The sequence below is a fragment of the Pan paniscus genome, chromosome 15 (genome assembly GCF_029289425.2).
Source record: "Pan paniscus chromosome 15, NHGRI_mPanPan1-v2.0_pri, whole genome shotgun sequence".
Classification (NCBI taxonomy): domain Eukaryota; kingdom Metazoa; phylum Chordata; class Mammalia; order Primates; family Hominidae; genus Pan; species Pan paniscus.
The window spans coordinates 31249299-31267689 of NC_073264.2; the positions used below are offsets into that span (position 1 = coordinate 31249299).

An 18391-nucleotide genomic window follows, 5' to 3' on the forward strand; every position below is an offset into this window, starting at 1 on the left:
TCAAACAAACTGAAAAATAAAAATGTTCATGATTACTGTGGATATTTACATAACTGCAAATAAGCAATCTCTTTAATCTTTTCACCCTACACTGAGCAATTGCTCAGGTTAAGAGAATCACCTAACTGTAAGAACACTGAGTGTAGGAAAAAATCAAACTAATTATCAACAACACCATATATTATGCACATTCATACTTTTCATTCATATTTTCATTACTAAATTAATACTTTTCAACTGTTTTATAATATATGCGGGGAAAAGTGGCTGCTGACAATTAAGGAGAGAAGCATTCAGAAATTCCTGAAATTGTGCCTAAAAACAAGCAATACATTCACTAGTTCCTCATAAATCAGTGGTTTAGTCAGAATAGATGCCAATGAACTAGTGAAGGGTGTATATTTTTTTCCTTTTCACCAAAATAAGTTGAACAAAATTCCTGTGTGATTGCATATTTTAAAATCTAAGTTTCATGTTTGCCAACATTGCTAAGCTACTATATCAATTGTCTGGCTTAAGCCAAATAAAACCTTTCATAACTTTGGAAGAAACTTCTACACAGGAAACTGTAGATTTAGACAGCCGAAATTTGTCTGAATATGCATTGTTTTTGTACCAGTTCTTAACTATTTAAATTATATGATATTCCGTAACAGCCATAGTGGCCATATAATTGAACACTCTGTATATTTAATGATCTGTTTTTCTAGATGAGACCAGAAAAAGTAAGAAACAGAACAACGTGAATTTCTCTGCTGCCAAATAACTTCAAGTGGTGCTATCACAACTGGTTTTTAATGGCACAAAAATATTTGGTTAACAGTATTAAAAGAATTCCTGTGGGAAATATCTCATATTCTTATAGATTAAAAAATGTTTTGAATAGTTGTAAGGAAAATCACCATTTTCTTTGTATCTAAATTCTATCAATAGAAAGAGGGAAATGAGGCTGAGCGCAGTGGCTCATAACTATAATCCTAGCACTTTGGGAGGCCAAAGCAGGTGGGTCACTTGAGCACAGGAGTTCAAGACCATCCTGGCAACATGGCAAAACCCTGTCTCTACTAAAAATACAGAAAATCATCCAGGCGTGGTGGCACATATCTGTAGTCTCAGCTACTCGGGAGGCTGAGGTGGGAGAATCACCTGAGCTTGGGAAGTTGAGGCTGCAGTGAGCTCAGACGGTGCCACTGCACTCCAGCCTGAGTGACAAAAGTGAGACCCTGAGAGAGAGAGAGAGAGAGAAAGAGAGGAAGGAAGGTAGGAAGGAAGGAGGGAAGGAAGGAAGGAGAAAAGAAAAGAGAAAATGAAGGAAGGGGAGAAAGAAAAGAAAAGAGAGAAGAAAAGAAAAGGAAGGAAGGAAACAAGGAAGGAAGGAAGGAAGCACTTGTCTTGTTTTGTTCCAACATATTCCAACAACAAGAAAAGATTTAAGAAATTGAAATCTCATTTTCAAAATCACTCTAAAGTAATGCTGGGGAAATTAAAAGATGAGTTGTATCCTTTATTATTAAAAAAACACCCTATATTTTTACCTCTATTGCCACATTTGGGTTTAGATTTTTCACCTTAAACAAGGTGATGTTGCAAGGTCAGAGGTCAAAGATTACCCTGATACATAAATCAAAGCAAACAAATATAAAAACAAAGCAAGGAAGGAAACTTCATGTTACCATCAACACCTATAAGACTGCATTCTACCAAGTTCTAACACTCTTGAGTCCAGCCCTGCAATATTGATCATTATACTAGTTATTTGGTATAGTTTGAGAGCTTATTCAATGATTCCAGTCTAATACACACACACACACACACACACACACACACACACACACACAAAGTTTCATATAATTATCCATTACACTCTTCTTTAAAAGATTTATAAATAATTAAAGATTGTGGTTTTCTAAAGGTTTTATAATGGGGCATGGACTTCCATGACAGATAAGTGGTAGGCAGTGGGAATATCTAAAAAAGACTTGTGATTGGTTTTGCCAAACTGATAACTCAATTGTTTCCCAGTAAATTTGCCTTCTCATCTCAAAATGACATTTCTGCATATGCACAACCAATTATGTTATATTAGCTATCATCAGATGGAACAATTTAGCAAACAACCTCTAGATGTTAGCATGACAGCAAATTGCAATCTCCCTACGTCATTTCCAAGCACCTTCCTTCTCAAGTATCAAGCGATGATCTGCAAATAAGCTTTAAATTTTGGTCTTGAGAACCAGAATTTTGAATCATTGTGTTCCCAAATGTTGCACCTTTATCTATTTTATTTCCTTTTTAAAAAATGAAGTGAAATACCATTGACATTGCACTTGTAATTGAAAAGGAGTTAAATCATCTTTCTGTCAAAAATAATAAAAAGCAATGAAAATATGCTTTACTTTTATCAGCAAATGTGTCTTTCATTTAGTAATAATTAGATTAGTCCTTAAAGAATGCTGAGAGTTTGAGATTTGAGAAACTGTTTCAAAACATAACTACTTCTAAGATTTGCCCTGATACAGAGGGCAGGAAAAAGATGTCACCTGGGCCTTACAGCCATATTGCTTTTTTTAATATTATAATTTTAATTATATATTGATATAAGAATAAGATAAATATAAATTTCTTTTGTTAATAAGACAGTATGCTAGTCTATAGAGCTTTAAGCTTTAGTAAACAACAGCATTTATTATGCATGTATTTACAAAGCAGTATGTATGTTACATGTATTGTCTTTAAATCTCAAAGTAATCTTAGATAAGTCACAAATATACATTCATTGACTTACAAATGTTCTGCATTCTCTAGTAAGGTCAGTAACAGTTATTCATGAATAAATTAGTGAAGACTTATATACAATCATCTCACAAAAAAAGGTAATAATCATTAGAAAATAAAGTTATAAATCTCCCATAAAAGCTATGATAGGAATCTGGTGAAAATAAACAGCACAGTCATGAAGTATGGTCTTCTGGGGCAAGTTTTTAAACCTTATTCCAGTAACCCCCACCACCACCACCACCATACACAGTGTACTTTTACTCTTTCAGATTGATCTCAATTCTGAATCTAAAGGCCCAAATGAATTCATGTATTTATCAAATGAGCCAATCATCCAACTCTTCCCAGCCCATGGACTACAAGGCTTAATGGTTTTAACTTCACAGTCTCACAGGATATTCTTGTGTAAACTGTCAAATAGTAGATACCTGTTTTAAAAAGGTTTATAAGTCTGTGAATTGATAGAAAAATATAAAGCAGAGTTTCTCTTGGGAGGCCAAGGCGGGCGGATCACGAGGTCAGGAGATCGAGACCATCCTGGATAACACGGTGAAACCCCATCTCTACTAAAAATACAAAAAAAAAGCCGTGCATGGTGGCAGGCGCCTGTAGTCCCAGCTACTTGGAAGGCTGAGGCAGGAGAATGCTGTGAACCCAGGAGGCAGAGTTTGCAGTGAGCCGAGATTGCGCCACTGCACTCCAGCCTGGGCAACAGAGCCAGACTCCATCTCAAAAAAAAAAAAAAAAAAAGAAAAAGTAAAGAAAAAAAGAAAAATATAAAGCAGAGTTTCTCTTTGGGATTGTGAGATATGTGATGAGGCCTCATTTTTTGCAGTCTATAACACAAAATATAAAACAATACTTCACATCTGGAGGCTATACAAGGATAACGAAGCTCTTAGAAATATATTTAAAAAATAGTTAAACATAATCTACTATATATATATTCCACATCTGTAATACATAATATACAGTTCCAAAATATAATCCTGTTACATTATTAAACTTGAAAAGAAATTTAAATTTTAAAAATACAGGCAGGGCACAGTGGCTCATGCCTGCAATCCCAGCACTTTGGAAGGCTGAGGTGGGAGGATTGCTTGAGGCCAGGAAATCAATAACAGCCTGGGCAACACAGTGAGACATTGTCTGTATAAAAAAATTATAAAAATTAGTCAGATGTGGTGGCACACACTTGTAGTCCCAAACACTTGGGACGCTGTGGCAGGAGGATCACATTAGCCAAGACTTTGAGGCTGCAGTGAGCTATGATTGTATACTGTACTTGTAGTCTGGGCCTTGTTTCAAAAAATAAAATAATAAAAATAAAATTAGAGTACTAAAATTATATTACTTAAGAATCACCTAATAGGCCAGGCCCAGTGGCTCACACCCAGTGGGATTCCTTAAATCCCAGCACTTTGGGAGGCCGAGGTAGGAGGGCCTCTTGATCCCAGGAGTTCCAGACCAGCCTGGGCAATATGGCAAAATACCATCTCTACGAAAAATTTAAAAATTAGCCAGGCATGGTCACCCATACCTGTCGACCCAGCTACTCAAGGGGCTGAGGTGAGAGGATCACTTAAGCCTGGAGGCCAAGACTGCAGTGAGCTGTAATTGTGCTACTGCACTCCAGCCTGGGCAAGAGAGTGAGATTCTGTCAAAAAAAAAAAAAAAAAAAACACACACACAGTAAAATGACAAATTCTATACTTCATCATTAAATCAGAAATCAGTAGACATATAATATAGCCAATTATAAAATTTGAATAAAAATATATACACCTAAGCCCCAAAGACCATCATTAGTTTAAAAGGAGTTTGTTGGTCCAGGGGAGTTGGATTGATCAAGCACCTAATTACTTTCGGCTTTCTCAATCTATGTGGAATGTGTGGAGTATCTAAAATTAGTAATAAAGAGAAAAATGACACCACAACTATTAAGAAAACAATGTATAATACAATTAAAGTGAAACAATTACAAGCAAAGTAATGCTACTTTCAAACCAAGGCACTAACCTTACTTCTTTAGTGAGCTATCTACTTAAAATCTCACTGTTAAATTTCTTTAGCCAAAAGATGATTCTGAAAAGTGAAACTATATGCCAGGAGTCTTATAAATGCTATTACTCCATTTAAGTACATTTAAGAGTAAAATATCAGTTGCCTTTCTAATAAGGTAATAGCCAAAATGAACAATCATATTAATGGCATCAAGCATCCCTAAAGAGTAACACAGCTCATTTGAGGAAAAAAAAAAAAAGAAAAAAGAAAAAGTATGTGTGTGTGTTTGTGTGTGTGGTAGATAGGTAGATGATGTACTATGAAACCAAACTAGCCCTTCCTCTGGAATTTTTTTTCCTTGCTTTAAAACAATTCCTCCTCAGTCTACATATTCAAGGTTTCTTTGACAGTAGAAAGTAACAGTGTTTCAAAGTGAAGTCAATGATTGTTATTATTTTTTACCCTCCTGAAAACAATAACCATGTACGCTAACAGAATACATATCTTTATATACAACCAGGCTTCAACGTCACACACTTGCAAACTAAATAAATAAACATAATGTAAATAAAACCCTGGATCAATACTTTCTAAAAAGAAAGAATAACATATTATATAGCCATACATTGTTACATACAAAAAAGCAAGACTAGATTTTTCACCTAAACTAGAAGATGAAAGAAATAATTCTTTACTTATATAAGTCAGTATATACTTAGGGTACGTTATCTTAAAATAAGTATTTTTTGTTGAATTACCATCACAATGTTTCAAGTACAATCGTGTCTGCTACATCATTAGAGAACAACTATACTCTAAATTCTAAATAATAACAATAATAATTTACAGGTGAGTTTCTCAGGGAACCTTATGCAGCCTTGTACACCTCAGTTGCTCATCCCAAAGGAAATGTCCTGTGATGTTACTGAAACTGTCAGCTAATATTTCCAATGCTCGTATGATCTATGTTAGTATTTAGAGAGCTCCTGAACAAAGTGAATGAAAAACTTCTTAAGACATTTAAAACAACAGATGTGGAAGACTCAGAAAGATTCAGGAGAACCTTCTGCTGTAAGTTCCACACGACTTCAGCCCACATAGTAAATCGTAAATGATTTCAAACCCTCTGCTCTCTCCTGAAACATCCAATCCCCAAACTCCTGTCATCCTTCCTCATAGCTGACGTCCTCATAAGGTACTTCCAAAAAAAAACTGAAATAGAAGACAAAAGAACTCCCTCCCACTTCCTTAACTCCACACTGACACTCTGCCATTCCTACTGTCACAACACACAGAGATCCTGTATCCTGTGATGGACCTTCAGCTCTCTTAATTTTGTTTCTGCTGGGATAATAATATATTCTGAAAGAGATGACAAATGACAGAGAAATTGAAAAAGTCCTCTGTCCAGAAACACTATCCAGTATATATTTATTTACAGAATTCTGTATATAAATAACCCTCAAGTTCACATCTGTAAATCTAACCCCAACTTTTTTATAACCTAAAAAAAAAGTGAGATCTTTACCTTAGCTATTCCAAACAGTCAAACTTTTCAAACTTCTTTGAGAGAGAGAAGAAACTACTAGAATAAATACAAAAGGAAAGGATTCCCCTTATAAATCAGTCACCAATCAGGGCTGATGATTTTCCCTTTCCAGTATTTCTCCCGGTCTCTCCCCCAAGTCTTGGCTCATGTTCCAACTAGCTCATGACTGAACTTCGGTGCTCTTTCTGCCATAACATTTTTGGCATTCTAAAACCTCCATACAGCAAATCCATCTTTCAGATGTCCTTGGTATGATGTCGCTATGAAAAGATTACTGAGGCTTCTAGCAATTTGAGTTTAATTCAAGGCCTTTTCATAACTGTACTTCCCTTAAATAGCCCGGCCACCACCTGCAGGCCTGCTGCATTCCATAGGTGCTTGCTGTCCCTCTCCCTCTGCTCTCGTCTCACTCTCTCCATGTAACACGCCCCTTGGTAGCTTCTGAGACACCTGGAATTCACCCTCCATTTAAAAGCCCACTACCAAACCTCTTGAACCAGGCATCAGTCTCTCCATTCTGAACTCCATGAGGAAGTGGGGGGCGGGGTGGAGGGAGAATTCAAGCTGGTCAAAACAAAGTCTATCAATATTACTTTGACCCAATTTGAATATTCTCTGACACTACTTCACTTGCTTTAGAATTTAGAAAAGTTAAAATTGTACAGAATTACCTTTGCTTTTTGAGAAATTTTGTTTTACATTGTATACGTGCTTATGAAGCATTGCTGTTTCATTAACTGGTCTGCATCCAAATGGAGAGGATTGTGTACAAGGCTTTCACAGTGCCTAGGAGTGCTCCTGCTGACCCACAATAGACATTCCACAATACTGATGTGGAAAAGGAGCATGATATGACTTACATCAGCATTAGACAAAACGTGTCATTTTCTTGGAAGTTGCAAACAGTTGACATTACCCGTAATATAAAAGTAAATTTCCATAAATAAATTCCTGGCACTCATTGTTACCTTAGTCTAGAACTTTCACAACTTTCTAGATCAGTGATTTTTTTCCACCTGGAGCTTTTAACATTCCTGTGCTCAGTGCCGCAATTCACAACCCTTAAGGTTTAGCAAACTCCGTTACAAATAATTTTAAAAAAGCAATTCATGATTATTCAAGTGATAATTAGAAAGCAAAAGGAGTGCTAGCCAGTCCTCTAGGGCTGAAAAATTCAGCACCTTTAGAGACCTCTGTCTCCACTCCTGAAACGCTGGCTGTTTACACTAAGAAGACTGGCGCCATGGCCCCCTCTCCCTCACGTCTGTATCACCCCCTTCCATGCAACATCCATCTGGATGGCTCCAGAGGCAACCTGAAAATCCAAACTGCAACTGTAAACAGTGGTGGGTGGGCTGAGTCTCCTCTGGGGGCGGCCTGGCCCCGGATAATGACCCTTCTAACCTGCCTTCAGTGGCCGCTGTCCAGAGCCCCACAGCCTCAAACTTAAGGACACAGCCAGCCTCGGGGTGTTCCTGGACATCACCCCCACCACTTCAACGTCCTACTATCAGCATCCCGGGAATGAAAAATAGGAAGGTCGCAACTTTCAGGTTTTGTCGTTGGAAAATGTGTTTCCATGCTCATACAGAGGTGGAACTAAAAGATGACAAGGCCTTGGGTACCTGCACTCCTGGTCAGTTGTTTTGACAACTGGCCGAGTCAATCACACTCTCTTAAAAGCTTTTCTGACAGGTGAGAAATTCCTTGTCTCCAGGTCATTCCAGGGGCACTCTGGTGCAGGAAGGAGGATTCCTGCACCAGGAATGCGCTGGTCCAGGGTCCGTAAGGGAGAGAGGGGAAGAAAACCGGGAAGTCTCAAGGACAAGGAGGGGCGCGGCGAGGAAAGGGCAAGATACCTGGAAATGTCATGAGAAGGATGGAAATGGGTGAGAAGGCGGCGGACTGGAGAGAAATCGGTGAATAGAGGAAGATGGGGCGAGAGGAGGATGAGCAACAGCGAGCGCAGCGCCTCGGGTTGCAGGCGTCCAGCCGCGGCGGGGCCAGCCGCTTCCAGAGCGCCGGCGAGGCTGGCGGCCAGCCGAGCCCCGGGAGCCGAAAAGTTGGCGCGGAGAGGGCCAGCCGGGCAGCGCCCCCTGCGCCGCGGGGAGGCGCCGGGCTGGCAGCGGTGCGGCGACTTACCTTCTGGTCGACAATGGAGCAAGCCATCTCGCGGACGTGCGCCAGGCTGTAGTCCCCGGACGAGTCCTGCAGCAGCAGCACCGGCTCACGGCTCAGGCCGATCTGCAGATGGAACGAGATGCCCCCGACCGGGGCCGCGACAGGAGCCAAGAACGGCGCGGGCCCGGGCCCGGACCCTGGGACCAGTGCGGCGGCCGCTGCGGCAGCTGCCGCCGCCACGGGCAGCAGCGGACTGGGCGGCCGCAGGACCGGAGGGGCGCTCATCGCTCGGCGGGGCGCAGGGCCGGGCAGCGGAGGGCGGGGGCTGGCGGCGCGGCAGCAGAAAAGTTTTGCAGCCGCTGAGCCAGGAGCTTCTTTCTCCGAGAGCCCAGACGGAAAATAAAAACTTTCCGGAAAAGTCCCTGGGCTGGGGGAGGGCAAGGGGATGAGGATCGGGAGGGGAGGGGACTAAGGGGAGGAGATGAGGAGGAGGGAAAATGGCCGAGGCGGGAGGACTCTGCGGCCCGGAACGCGGCAGCCGGCTCGGGGCCGCCGGCACTGGGAAGGCGCCGCCGCCGCCAAGAATCTGCCGCCTGGCGCGCTCGGAAGGACGGGGCGACGGGTCGGCGCGGCCCGAGCGCCGGGCGGGGGCGGGGGCGGGAAGGGGGCGTGAGGGGCGGGGAAGGGGAGCTGGGGGCGGGCACTGGGGAGCCACCACCCGGCGGGCGCGGGAGTCGCAGGAGCAGCGGCCGCAGTGGCCGCAGGGTGCCCGGTCGCCGCCCCCTCCGCCCGCATTTCCCGGGGCCTGAGCCTCCGCGAGCCGGGATAGAACCGAGTGGCGGGGCTCGGAGCCGCCTCGGCAGGCGCGGCCCTTCTCTCCCTACAGGGATTCCCGTCCTCTCGGGTCCCGCTGCCCCGCCCCGACTGCGGACGGAGTGGATGGGGTGCACCGCCTCAGACCCGCTTCCTGGGGTCGCGAACTTCCCGGGCCCCAAGGTCCCTGCCACCTCTTCCAAATGCTAGAGGACTACGCACTTCTACAAGTGAGGTGACTTTTGAGGAATTCAAGAATGCTGATCACAGCGGTTCCCCTTGGGTCTTACCTTCGGAGGGTCAAGGGAGGATGGGTCATCTGGAACCCACTTACATCCAGGCCCCTCTGGGAGCCCTGGGGTTTGTTGCCAAAGAGGGTAGGAAGCCACTCCACAGAAAGGGATTTAAACTTGTCTCTACCCTTTTTGTCGCTCTGACGCGCCCTTACAGCCAACCCTACGTATTCCACCCCAGCTCCTAAGGCACCGGATATACACAGTGATCTAAGGAGAGGGTCGCTTTGGAAAGAAAAGGCATTGACTGCCCAAGGGCAGGAGGGAGGTCTGATGCGGTCTCCTTTCCTTTACCTTATTCTTTGCGCCTGAAGTTTCTACTTTGGAGCTTCAGAAACTATTTTCCTTCTCCTCTATCAATCTAAAGTCTGTTATATAGGAGCAGTGCCCCCAAGTCCACCTCAGCACCGCCACCGTCATCACAAGCACAGCCATCAGGATTGGGCACAACCTGCCCTAATTTGGATCGCCGTTTATTTTTACTGTTGTTTTGGCAGGGTGGGGATTGCTTTACATTCGTTGGAGATGAATTATAATTCTCCCCTCCAACCAGGGTGGGCTTCATGGGTGTGCGACTGTGCAGTTGTATAGGCCACAGCTCATAAGACCCGTGTTTGGCTTAATATTCTGGGACAATAGTCTACTGTCGCTGTTTTGTTCTTCTTCATAATTTTTAATCAAGGAGTCTCACATTTGTATTTTGCAATGGGCCACGCAGATAATGTAGTCAGCCCTGCCTCTCTCTTCGCCACTTCCCTAGACTTTCCCCTTCCCCTGCGTAAGTACACACAAACATACCTAAACAAACATTTTGTATTTTGTATAGCTTATTTTGTTCTGTTTTATTTATTTATTTATTTATTTATTGTCTTAACTTCTGGTTGTGGCCCAAGATATTGCAAGGTAGCTTCCTTTAGAACCGTGTTCCCAGGGTCAGTAATGGAGCCCCAAACACTGCAAGGCTGCACAACTGCATTGAAGAGACTTGAATTTATTCTCTGAATGTGATGGTTTGATAAGGTCTACCTGTGTTTACATTTTCCCTGCATAGTTACTTATGAGGTGGTCCGCTTCATCCCTGATACAGGTAGGTAATTTTCCTAATGTTCTAGACTCAGCTAATCTAGGAAAATGGTGGAATTTTTCTTGATGAAATGCCTTTCTAAATTCTGAAGGAGATTTTTTTCTTTTAAATGTCCGAAACTATACTTCATTTTCTTTGAAATCAGAATAAAGTTAATATTCCACAGTTTTCTATTATCAAAAAAAAAAGCTTGCTGGTCAGTTTACAAGAGACTTACAAAAAGCTAGTTTCACTTGAGATTCAAGAGCGCTGAAGACATTCATGTTTCATAGATATCACAACTGCATGTTGAGGACTTCTCTGTTCCAGGCACTGTACTGGCACCAGTTGCACAGCTGTGAAGACAGGTGGTCCTTGCCCTAAAAAGATCACAGTGAAAAGGGGAGGGGGGATGGAGTAAAACCACAAATGATATTATTTCTAATATTCATAATTGCAATGAATTTTTTAAACCCAATGGTGAAGACAGTGACTTGTGGGAGGAGGGATGAAGAAATGGGCACTGCTCTGGACTGGGAATGAGAGAAGACTTCACTGAGAAGTTTACATTTGAGCCAAAATCTGGATGATAGAAAGGGTAGACTTCAGAAGAACTGGGGGAATAACATTGTAGGCATAGGTAACAGAGAGTGCAAAGACTCTAACACAGAAATATATTTAACATTTTCAAGGCATAGGAAAAGAGGGGCAAGTGCGTGAGATGAGGTCAGAGAGCTAATAGAAACCAGGTTACCAGGAGTCTTGAAAGCCATGGTAAAGTGTTTTTATTTTAATTCTCAGTGCACTACCAACCCATTGGAAGGTTTTAAAACAGGGAATAATAAGATTAATTAGCATGTTTTAAAAGATTACTCTGGATTTTGTGTGGAATATAAGAGAAAAGAGTAAAAGTGGAGACACTCGGTAGGAGACTATTGCTGTTTTTGAGTCTAGAAACACGGGTTAGACTCCTATGGTTGTAGAAGAGATGCTAAGAAATGGGAAACTGCAGGCTCTATGTTGGCGGAAGTTCTTGCTGAATGAGTCAGAGATTTACAAGGAGTGAGAGAACAAGGGTGTCACAAAAGACTCCCAAGTTTCTGAGCAGTTGGACTGATGGTGGTGCCAATAATTGACACAGAAGATAGAGAGTGAGCAAGTTCAGGGAGAAATAAGATTTCTACTTTGACCATGTTGAGTTTGATATGCTGCTAGATATTCAACTTAGAAATAACATCTAGAGCTGGATATATGGGTCCAGCATCCAGAAAAGAGAAGAGGGTCAGAAATACATTTAGAAATCTTCTCAGTGTGCAGAAGGCATTTAAATGTGAGATTAGATGAGAGCTCTAGAGAGAAAGAGCTTAAGGTACTTATCAGTTATGAGACTTAGAGGAATTTTTAAAAAAGTATGAATAACTTCTTGTTAGACTATGATTTATCAATAGTATGAAAGATTTATGTAGGGTGTTGGAAATAATTGATAAGGAAACAGGAGAAGGAATTCTAAAGATGCCCTAGAGAATTAACATTACTTTTAAGAAGGTGAAATATTACTGAATGCAAAAGAGTGAATAAAGAAAAACAAGAAGAAAAAAATCATGTATCTACTGGACCTCCCCATCGCAAACAGAAAATTCCCATGGAGTTGGTTATTGCAATTTCTATTGTAGGCACCTGAAATCTAACAGTTTTCCAACTGCTGCTCACTTTTGCTGAATGACAAGGGAATGAATAAACAGATAATACCTATAATAAACCTGTTGTATATCTCTGGCAACTTTGAAATTGAACATAGAAAACTTGAAGGATTTGGGAAAATCTGGTTTTAATCTCTTCTGGGTGTTTTAATCTTGGAAAAGAAAAGAGGATATAGAAATTGAATAGTAGCTTATATTAATTATATTCATGAAATGGGCTTTCATTATTTTAATCCTGGCTAACAAGACAAGAATAAGGGACTTCTAGCAGTGACTGGGAGCACCACTTTGGAAAGAAAGTTTCACGCCCTAATGAAGACTCCCCATAAAAGTGATGTGGACCTGCAAGGGTAAGAAAGTTTCATGCCCTAGGCCTAGGCTCACGCCTGTAATCCCAGCACTTTGGGAGGCTGAGGTGGGCAGATCACGAGGTCAGGAGTTCAAGACCAGCCTGGCCAACATAGTGAAACCCCGTCTCTACTAAAAATACAAAAAATTAGCCGGGCATGGTGGCGGGCACCTGTAATCCCAGCTACTTGGCAGGCTGAGGCAGGAGAATTGCTTGAACCCAGGAGGCGGAGGTTGCAGTGAGCTGAGATCACGCCATTGCACTCCAGCCCGGGCAACAGTGTTAAGACTCCATCTCAAATTAAAAAAAAAAAAAAAGAAAGAAAAAAAAAAGTTTCATGCCCACATAAAAGTGATGTGGACCTGCAAGGGTATGCAGAGGTATGTGGAGGTACTTCCAACAATTTCCAACGATGAATGTTAATCTTGTCAGGTTGTCTTCAAAAGATAGTTGTATGTTCAAGTCATTTTGGAAATATACAATAATTCACAAAAATCAGAAAAAGGGCTGAGAATAACCTGATTTGAGTGGCACTCAGCCTCACTCACTATATGCTTTGTCCAAATTAAATGGACAGCAGAGAAAGGAAAGTGAGAAAAAAAAAAGTGCAAATCTGTGGCTGAAAGGATCATATGCCCTAGTCCAAACATTTGCCAGCTTAAGAAATTAAGGATTACAGAAATTATATACCAATGTGGAAATGAGAGATTTGAGGGAGAAATTATGGTTCCAGTATATCCTTCCTTTATATATTATTGAGCACTGGATGTTATGTGCATGAAGATAAAGATGGATAGATGGATGACTATATGATTTAAAAATTTATTGTTGTTTACTTGCTTTAGAATGTTCATCTATAATTGTTCATCAGACCAGGCTAAATAAGGATAATGGCACAAAAGAAAAATAAGACCCAAATGGAGACATCAACCACAGACACCTGCCAAAAAATCTTCTGCTAAAACCTGATTTTGTGACAAAATGCTGCCTTATCTTGCTGATGATTTCATGGACAATAAAAGGAAAGAAGGTAAACTTGTTAACCTAATTTTTCACCAAGAAGAAAAACTAATTTGTTCTTTAAGAAACCAAATTTCGGCCGGGCGCAGTGGCTCATGCCTATAATCCTAGCACTTTGGGAGGCGGAGGCAGGTGGATCACAAAGTCAGGAGTTTGAGACCAGCCTGGCCAACATGGTGAAACCCTGACTCTAATAAAAATACAAAAAATTAGCCGGGCGTGGTGTCAGGCACCAGTAATCCCAGCTACTTGGGAGGCTGAGGCAGGAGAATTACTTGAACCCAGGAGGCGGAGTTTGCAGTGAGCCAAGACAACGCCCTAGCCTGGGCAACAGAGCAAGACTCCATCTCAAAAAACCAAAAAAAGAAAGAAAGAAAGAAACCAAATTTCTAGGTATGATCCTAGAGTCAGAGACCCTGAAAGGACAGGAGGCCCTTGAAGAAAAGCTTTCAACTATAAAATCATAAATGATCCAGGTGAGGAATAAATGCAGAAACCAGTGTGACTACACCTCAAGTTTTGGATGAGTACAAACAGGCCAAGAAAATGAACAAAAATAGAGATAGGTAGATGAACAAGAGTAAATAGAAATTATTATAAGCTAAAAACAATCAATTAGCTTTAATAGTTCTATGTTATATATGAACGGTGCTCTTGGGGAATTTTATGTTATGTTATAGAACAAGGGCTTATGAACTACTTCTTATGAAGGACTTAGGGTTCTCTCTAGGCCCTAATGGGTACAGTTAGACATCCTGCCTCACTTTCAACCAAGCAGCTCTTCTTTCATTTGTTAATATACCAGGGTCCCACAAATTTGTTTGAAAATAAAAGTTCCTATTGCTAACAAATCTGAAATTCTTTAGTGTGGTAGGATGTGAATGAGCTCTGGGGAAAAGGCTGATCTAATTTTGATGCTAAATCTGCCACTTATTAATGTTGTGGCTCAGAGGAGAGATGGCTGGTTTCTCACCTGACCATCTCCACTAACTGTGGCTGGAGCCACAGTCACCTCACTGGTAAAGTAAAAAATTACACTACTCAAGAGTTGTGAACATTAAATGATTTAGTGTATATAAAAGCACATAACACAGTGCCTGCCACAAATACTAGCTATTAATCACCCCAAAATACTAGCTATTATCAACTATATTAGTCCAAACATCATTCCTGCCAGCCACATTACTTACTATAATGTTAAAACAACAGAGAAAACAAGCCTAACTCCATTTTGCTTGGTTTCTCTAGCAAGATAAAAGGATGTAAAAAAATGGTTAAAAGAAAATTGAAGCTCAAAATAAGTGAAAAGATGGTCACGCATTATCTAAATAGGGGATGAGCATTCAAATAATCACAAGACTGTACTGATGGATGTATTGCAAATATCTTAAAGTATTCTTGGAGAGAAACAAATGTCTTGATTTTCAAAAAGATTTCAAAATGTAGACCAGTGAGTTTAGCATCAATAATCAGCAACATTCTAAATCAGATTATTTAAACAAATGGTTCGTGAACAATTATGAATTAAAAGTAGTTCCTAAAAGCAGGCATGAGTTAACTAAAATAAATGTTGTTATATTACTTGCTCTTCTAACTTCAAATTGGAGGAGAACATTACAGATATTTGTTTTTTCTGAATTTCAACCAAAATTGAACTATTTTGGTTGTCTTCACTATTGGAGGACATTTTTATCTGCTTATGTTCATCAACAGACTGAAAGAATAAATCCAGCTACCAGTGTTTAAGTTTTTACAAGAAGGGAGAATGAAGGAAAAGTTCGAATCCGTGGAACCAATGGGCCTTGAAAATAGGATTAAAAGAATTACATCTTTATTAAAAGAAGTTTTAAAAAGAAGTGCTGCTAATGGTTTCTTCAAGCTATATTTCTCTAACTTTTAAAAGCATGAGTAAACTTCAAAATTTTTTGTCCAAAACGTTGATGATTTTAACCATATGCTTTTTATGTATATCCAAAATACCTACCTGCATTTACATTTTTATGTTATGTTTTTTGGTAAGACTTGATTTCCTAAATATCATTCCATTCTAGACAGTAAAAACTCTGCTATTCTCATAAGAACTAACATCTGCTGACTCCAAGGTATCATAAAATTTGCTCAGGTTCCCTGTAGAAAACAGAATGAAATCACCAGTCTAACACTTTTTCCTTCAACTTCAATATACTCAGAAGGCTATATTGCTTAGAGTTGCCAACTCTAATTGTGCACATTGGCTTTTACTAAGTCAATCCAACATTCAAATTCAGAAGCCATTAACAGCAGCACATTTGTTTTTTATAAAGATGCAATTTTTCTAATCCTATTTTCAAGGCCCATTGGTTCCAGAAATACAAACTTTCCTCCATTCTCACTGGATGAGTGTCATAGCTAAACATCTTCTAGTATGAATATCAACATATCCCATTTGTTGATATTATTCTATAAGCTAGTTTACTCTCTTTAATACATGTCATTTTATGAGACTTTACATTTTTCATTCAGTATGTTTTACTAAAATCAATGACTAAATTTTGAAAAGTTAATAAAACAGAATAAAGGAGGTACAATTAATTCAAAGTTACTTTTTGGGTTTCTTCCTGGAAAAAATATTTTTGAGCTGAAATTTCTTGTGTGTGGTTTCTGTTGCTTGATTTGGAAAATAGAAATATTTAAGGGAAAGAATCTGGAAGATTTATTTCTTGGTGACATAACCAGGGGAAAATAGTTTTTAATGGCTTAAGAAAAAATAATTTGCTTTTCTTGGCTTAGAAAAATTTTAAATGGCATTATTTCTAAAATTCACTTATTACTATAATATACATATTCCACTAGGATAAAAGTCTACATAATTAAAATAAGATGATTTACATGGAATTGAAATTACATTTTATTTAATCATCATCTGCATTCTTTTTACTAATTCTTATCCTCAAACATACAATCCTAAAAATTATTTATGTTGTAAGCACACTGACCTTCTTTGTCTTACATTACTTTTTAAAAATTTAATTATTTACTTATTTGATCTCATATGTATTTGAACTAAAAAGCTCTGCTCCATACATCTATAAATAGAATATTTACTTCATGAGTTAAATATTTTATATATATATTTTAACTATATAAAGTATTTCCATATTAATATAATATTATGTATTTTTATAAATACATTTTGTTTTGTTTAATCAGTCAGTTATCTAGAGTATCCAGGAAAACTGAAGTCCTCAAAAACTGAAAAAAGCATAACATTTTAGATTTGTTTCACAGTGTATTCAAGAAAAGGACTATGTACTTTTCTTACTCTTTTAGATGAAGAAGAACATTCTAAGGCCCCTAACCTTTGCACTTTGCTGCTCTGATTGAATGTCAAAGTCGACAAGTGTCAATAATGGAATTTGAATGCTTGTTGGTTTGTCTGTGCAACAGCAGTTCTATCAATGCTCAGAACGTCTTGGTCTTCCTTTATTTTTTCTTTCAATACATGTTCATCTAGATTTGACCTTCCAAATTGGACTTTTAAAAAATCACTTATTTGGCCAGGCGCAATGGCTCACACCTGTAATCCAAGCACTTTGGGAGGCCAGTTCAAGACCAGCCTGGCCAACATGGTGAAAACCTGTCTCTACTAAAAATGCCAAATTTCCCAGCACTTTGGGAGGCTGAGGTGGGTGGATCACGAGGTCAGGAGATCGAGACCATCCTGGCTAACACGGCGAAACCCCGTCTCTACTAAAAATACAAAAAAATTAGCCGGGCGTGGTGGCAGGCGCCTGTAGTCCCAGCTACTCAGGAGGCTGAGGGAGGAAAATGGCATAAACCCAGGAGGCGGAGCTTGCAGTGAGCCGAGATTGTGCCACTGCACTCCAGCCTGGGTGACAGAGCAAGACTCCGTCTCAAAATAAATAAATAAATAAATAAATAAATAAATAAATAAATAAATACAAAATTTAGCCGAGCATGGTGGTGAGCGCCTGTAATCCCAGCTACTTGGGAGGCTGAGGCAGAAGAATCTCTTGAACCAGGGAAGCGGAAGTTGCAGTGGGCCGAGATCCTGCCACTGTACTCCAGCCTGGGCGACAAAAGCGAAACTGTCTAAAAAAATAAAAAATAAAAACCACTTATTTGAGTAAATTCTGCCTGCCCTCAAGAAACAAAACAATTTAAATTGTCAATGAGGAAGATGCATTTAACTTTTTTTCTTTTACCAAACATGTTTTCTTTGCTTTAAAATAGAATTCTAATTACTATATAATTAAATAACAAAAGATTTTATGTGGCTTTCATTTATGATTTATCGTCTGTGTTCTTCTCAAAAACAAGAAAGCCATTTTTATGCATAGAAAATTTTTATCAAAACAAAGAACTACCACAAATATCTGTAATGAGCATGATTACTGATATAACATTTAGTTCTATGCTTCCTCACAGCCAAAGCAAGAGAGGGAAACAATGTGGCTTTTAATTCTCAATGTTTGATTTTTAGCAAAAATGTTAGATGAAATTATCACAGATATTCATACTGTATAAGATATAGACAAACATTTGATTTAGACTCTGGGCTTCCTGAGGACAAGATTCTTGTTTCTCTTACCTTTATATCCCTTAGCACCAGAATATAGCTAATGTTCATTAATGTACTTTTTAAATAAAACCTTTCAACTACAGTTTAAAGATTCAAAACTTGCAAACTTTTTTTTAAGA

The 18391-nt window shown here is 39.7% G+C and overlaps 1 protein-coding gene and 1 long non-coding RNA gene across 3 annotated transcripts in view; one reads left to right on the plus strand and one right to left on the minus strand.

The window, feature by feature from the left end:
- Window positions 1-9110, minus strand: part of PRKD1 (protein kinase D1) — a 353215-nt gene extending 344105 nt beyond the window's left edge. For both annotated transcript variants that reach the window (XM_034937377.4, XM_034937376.4), the window contains exon 1: window positions 8474-9110. In XM_034937377.4, the coding sequence (XP_034793268.1) occupies window positions 8474-8737 (264 nt within the window). In that variant the 5' untranslated portion in view covers window positions 8738-9110. The remainder of the gene's footprint in view (window positions 1-8473) is intronic.
- Window positions 9111-9199: 89 nt separating this feature from the next.
- Window positions 9200-17137, plus strand: LOC134728886 (uncharacterized). Its single transcript, XR_010109745.1, has 2 exons — window positions 9200-13700; window positions 17000-17137. It is a non-coding gene; the product is annotated as an uncharacterized LOC134728886 (long non-coding RNA).
- The last annotated feature ends 1254 nt before the right edge of the window (window positions 17138-18391 follow it).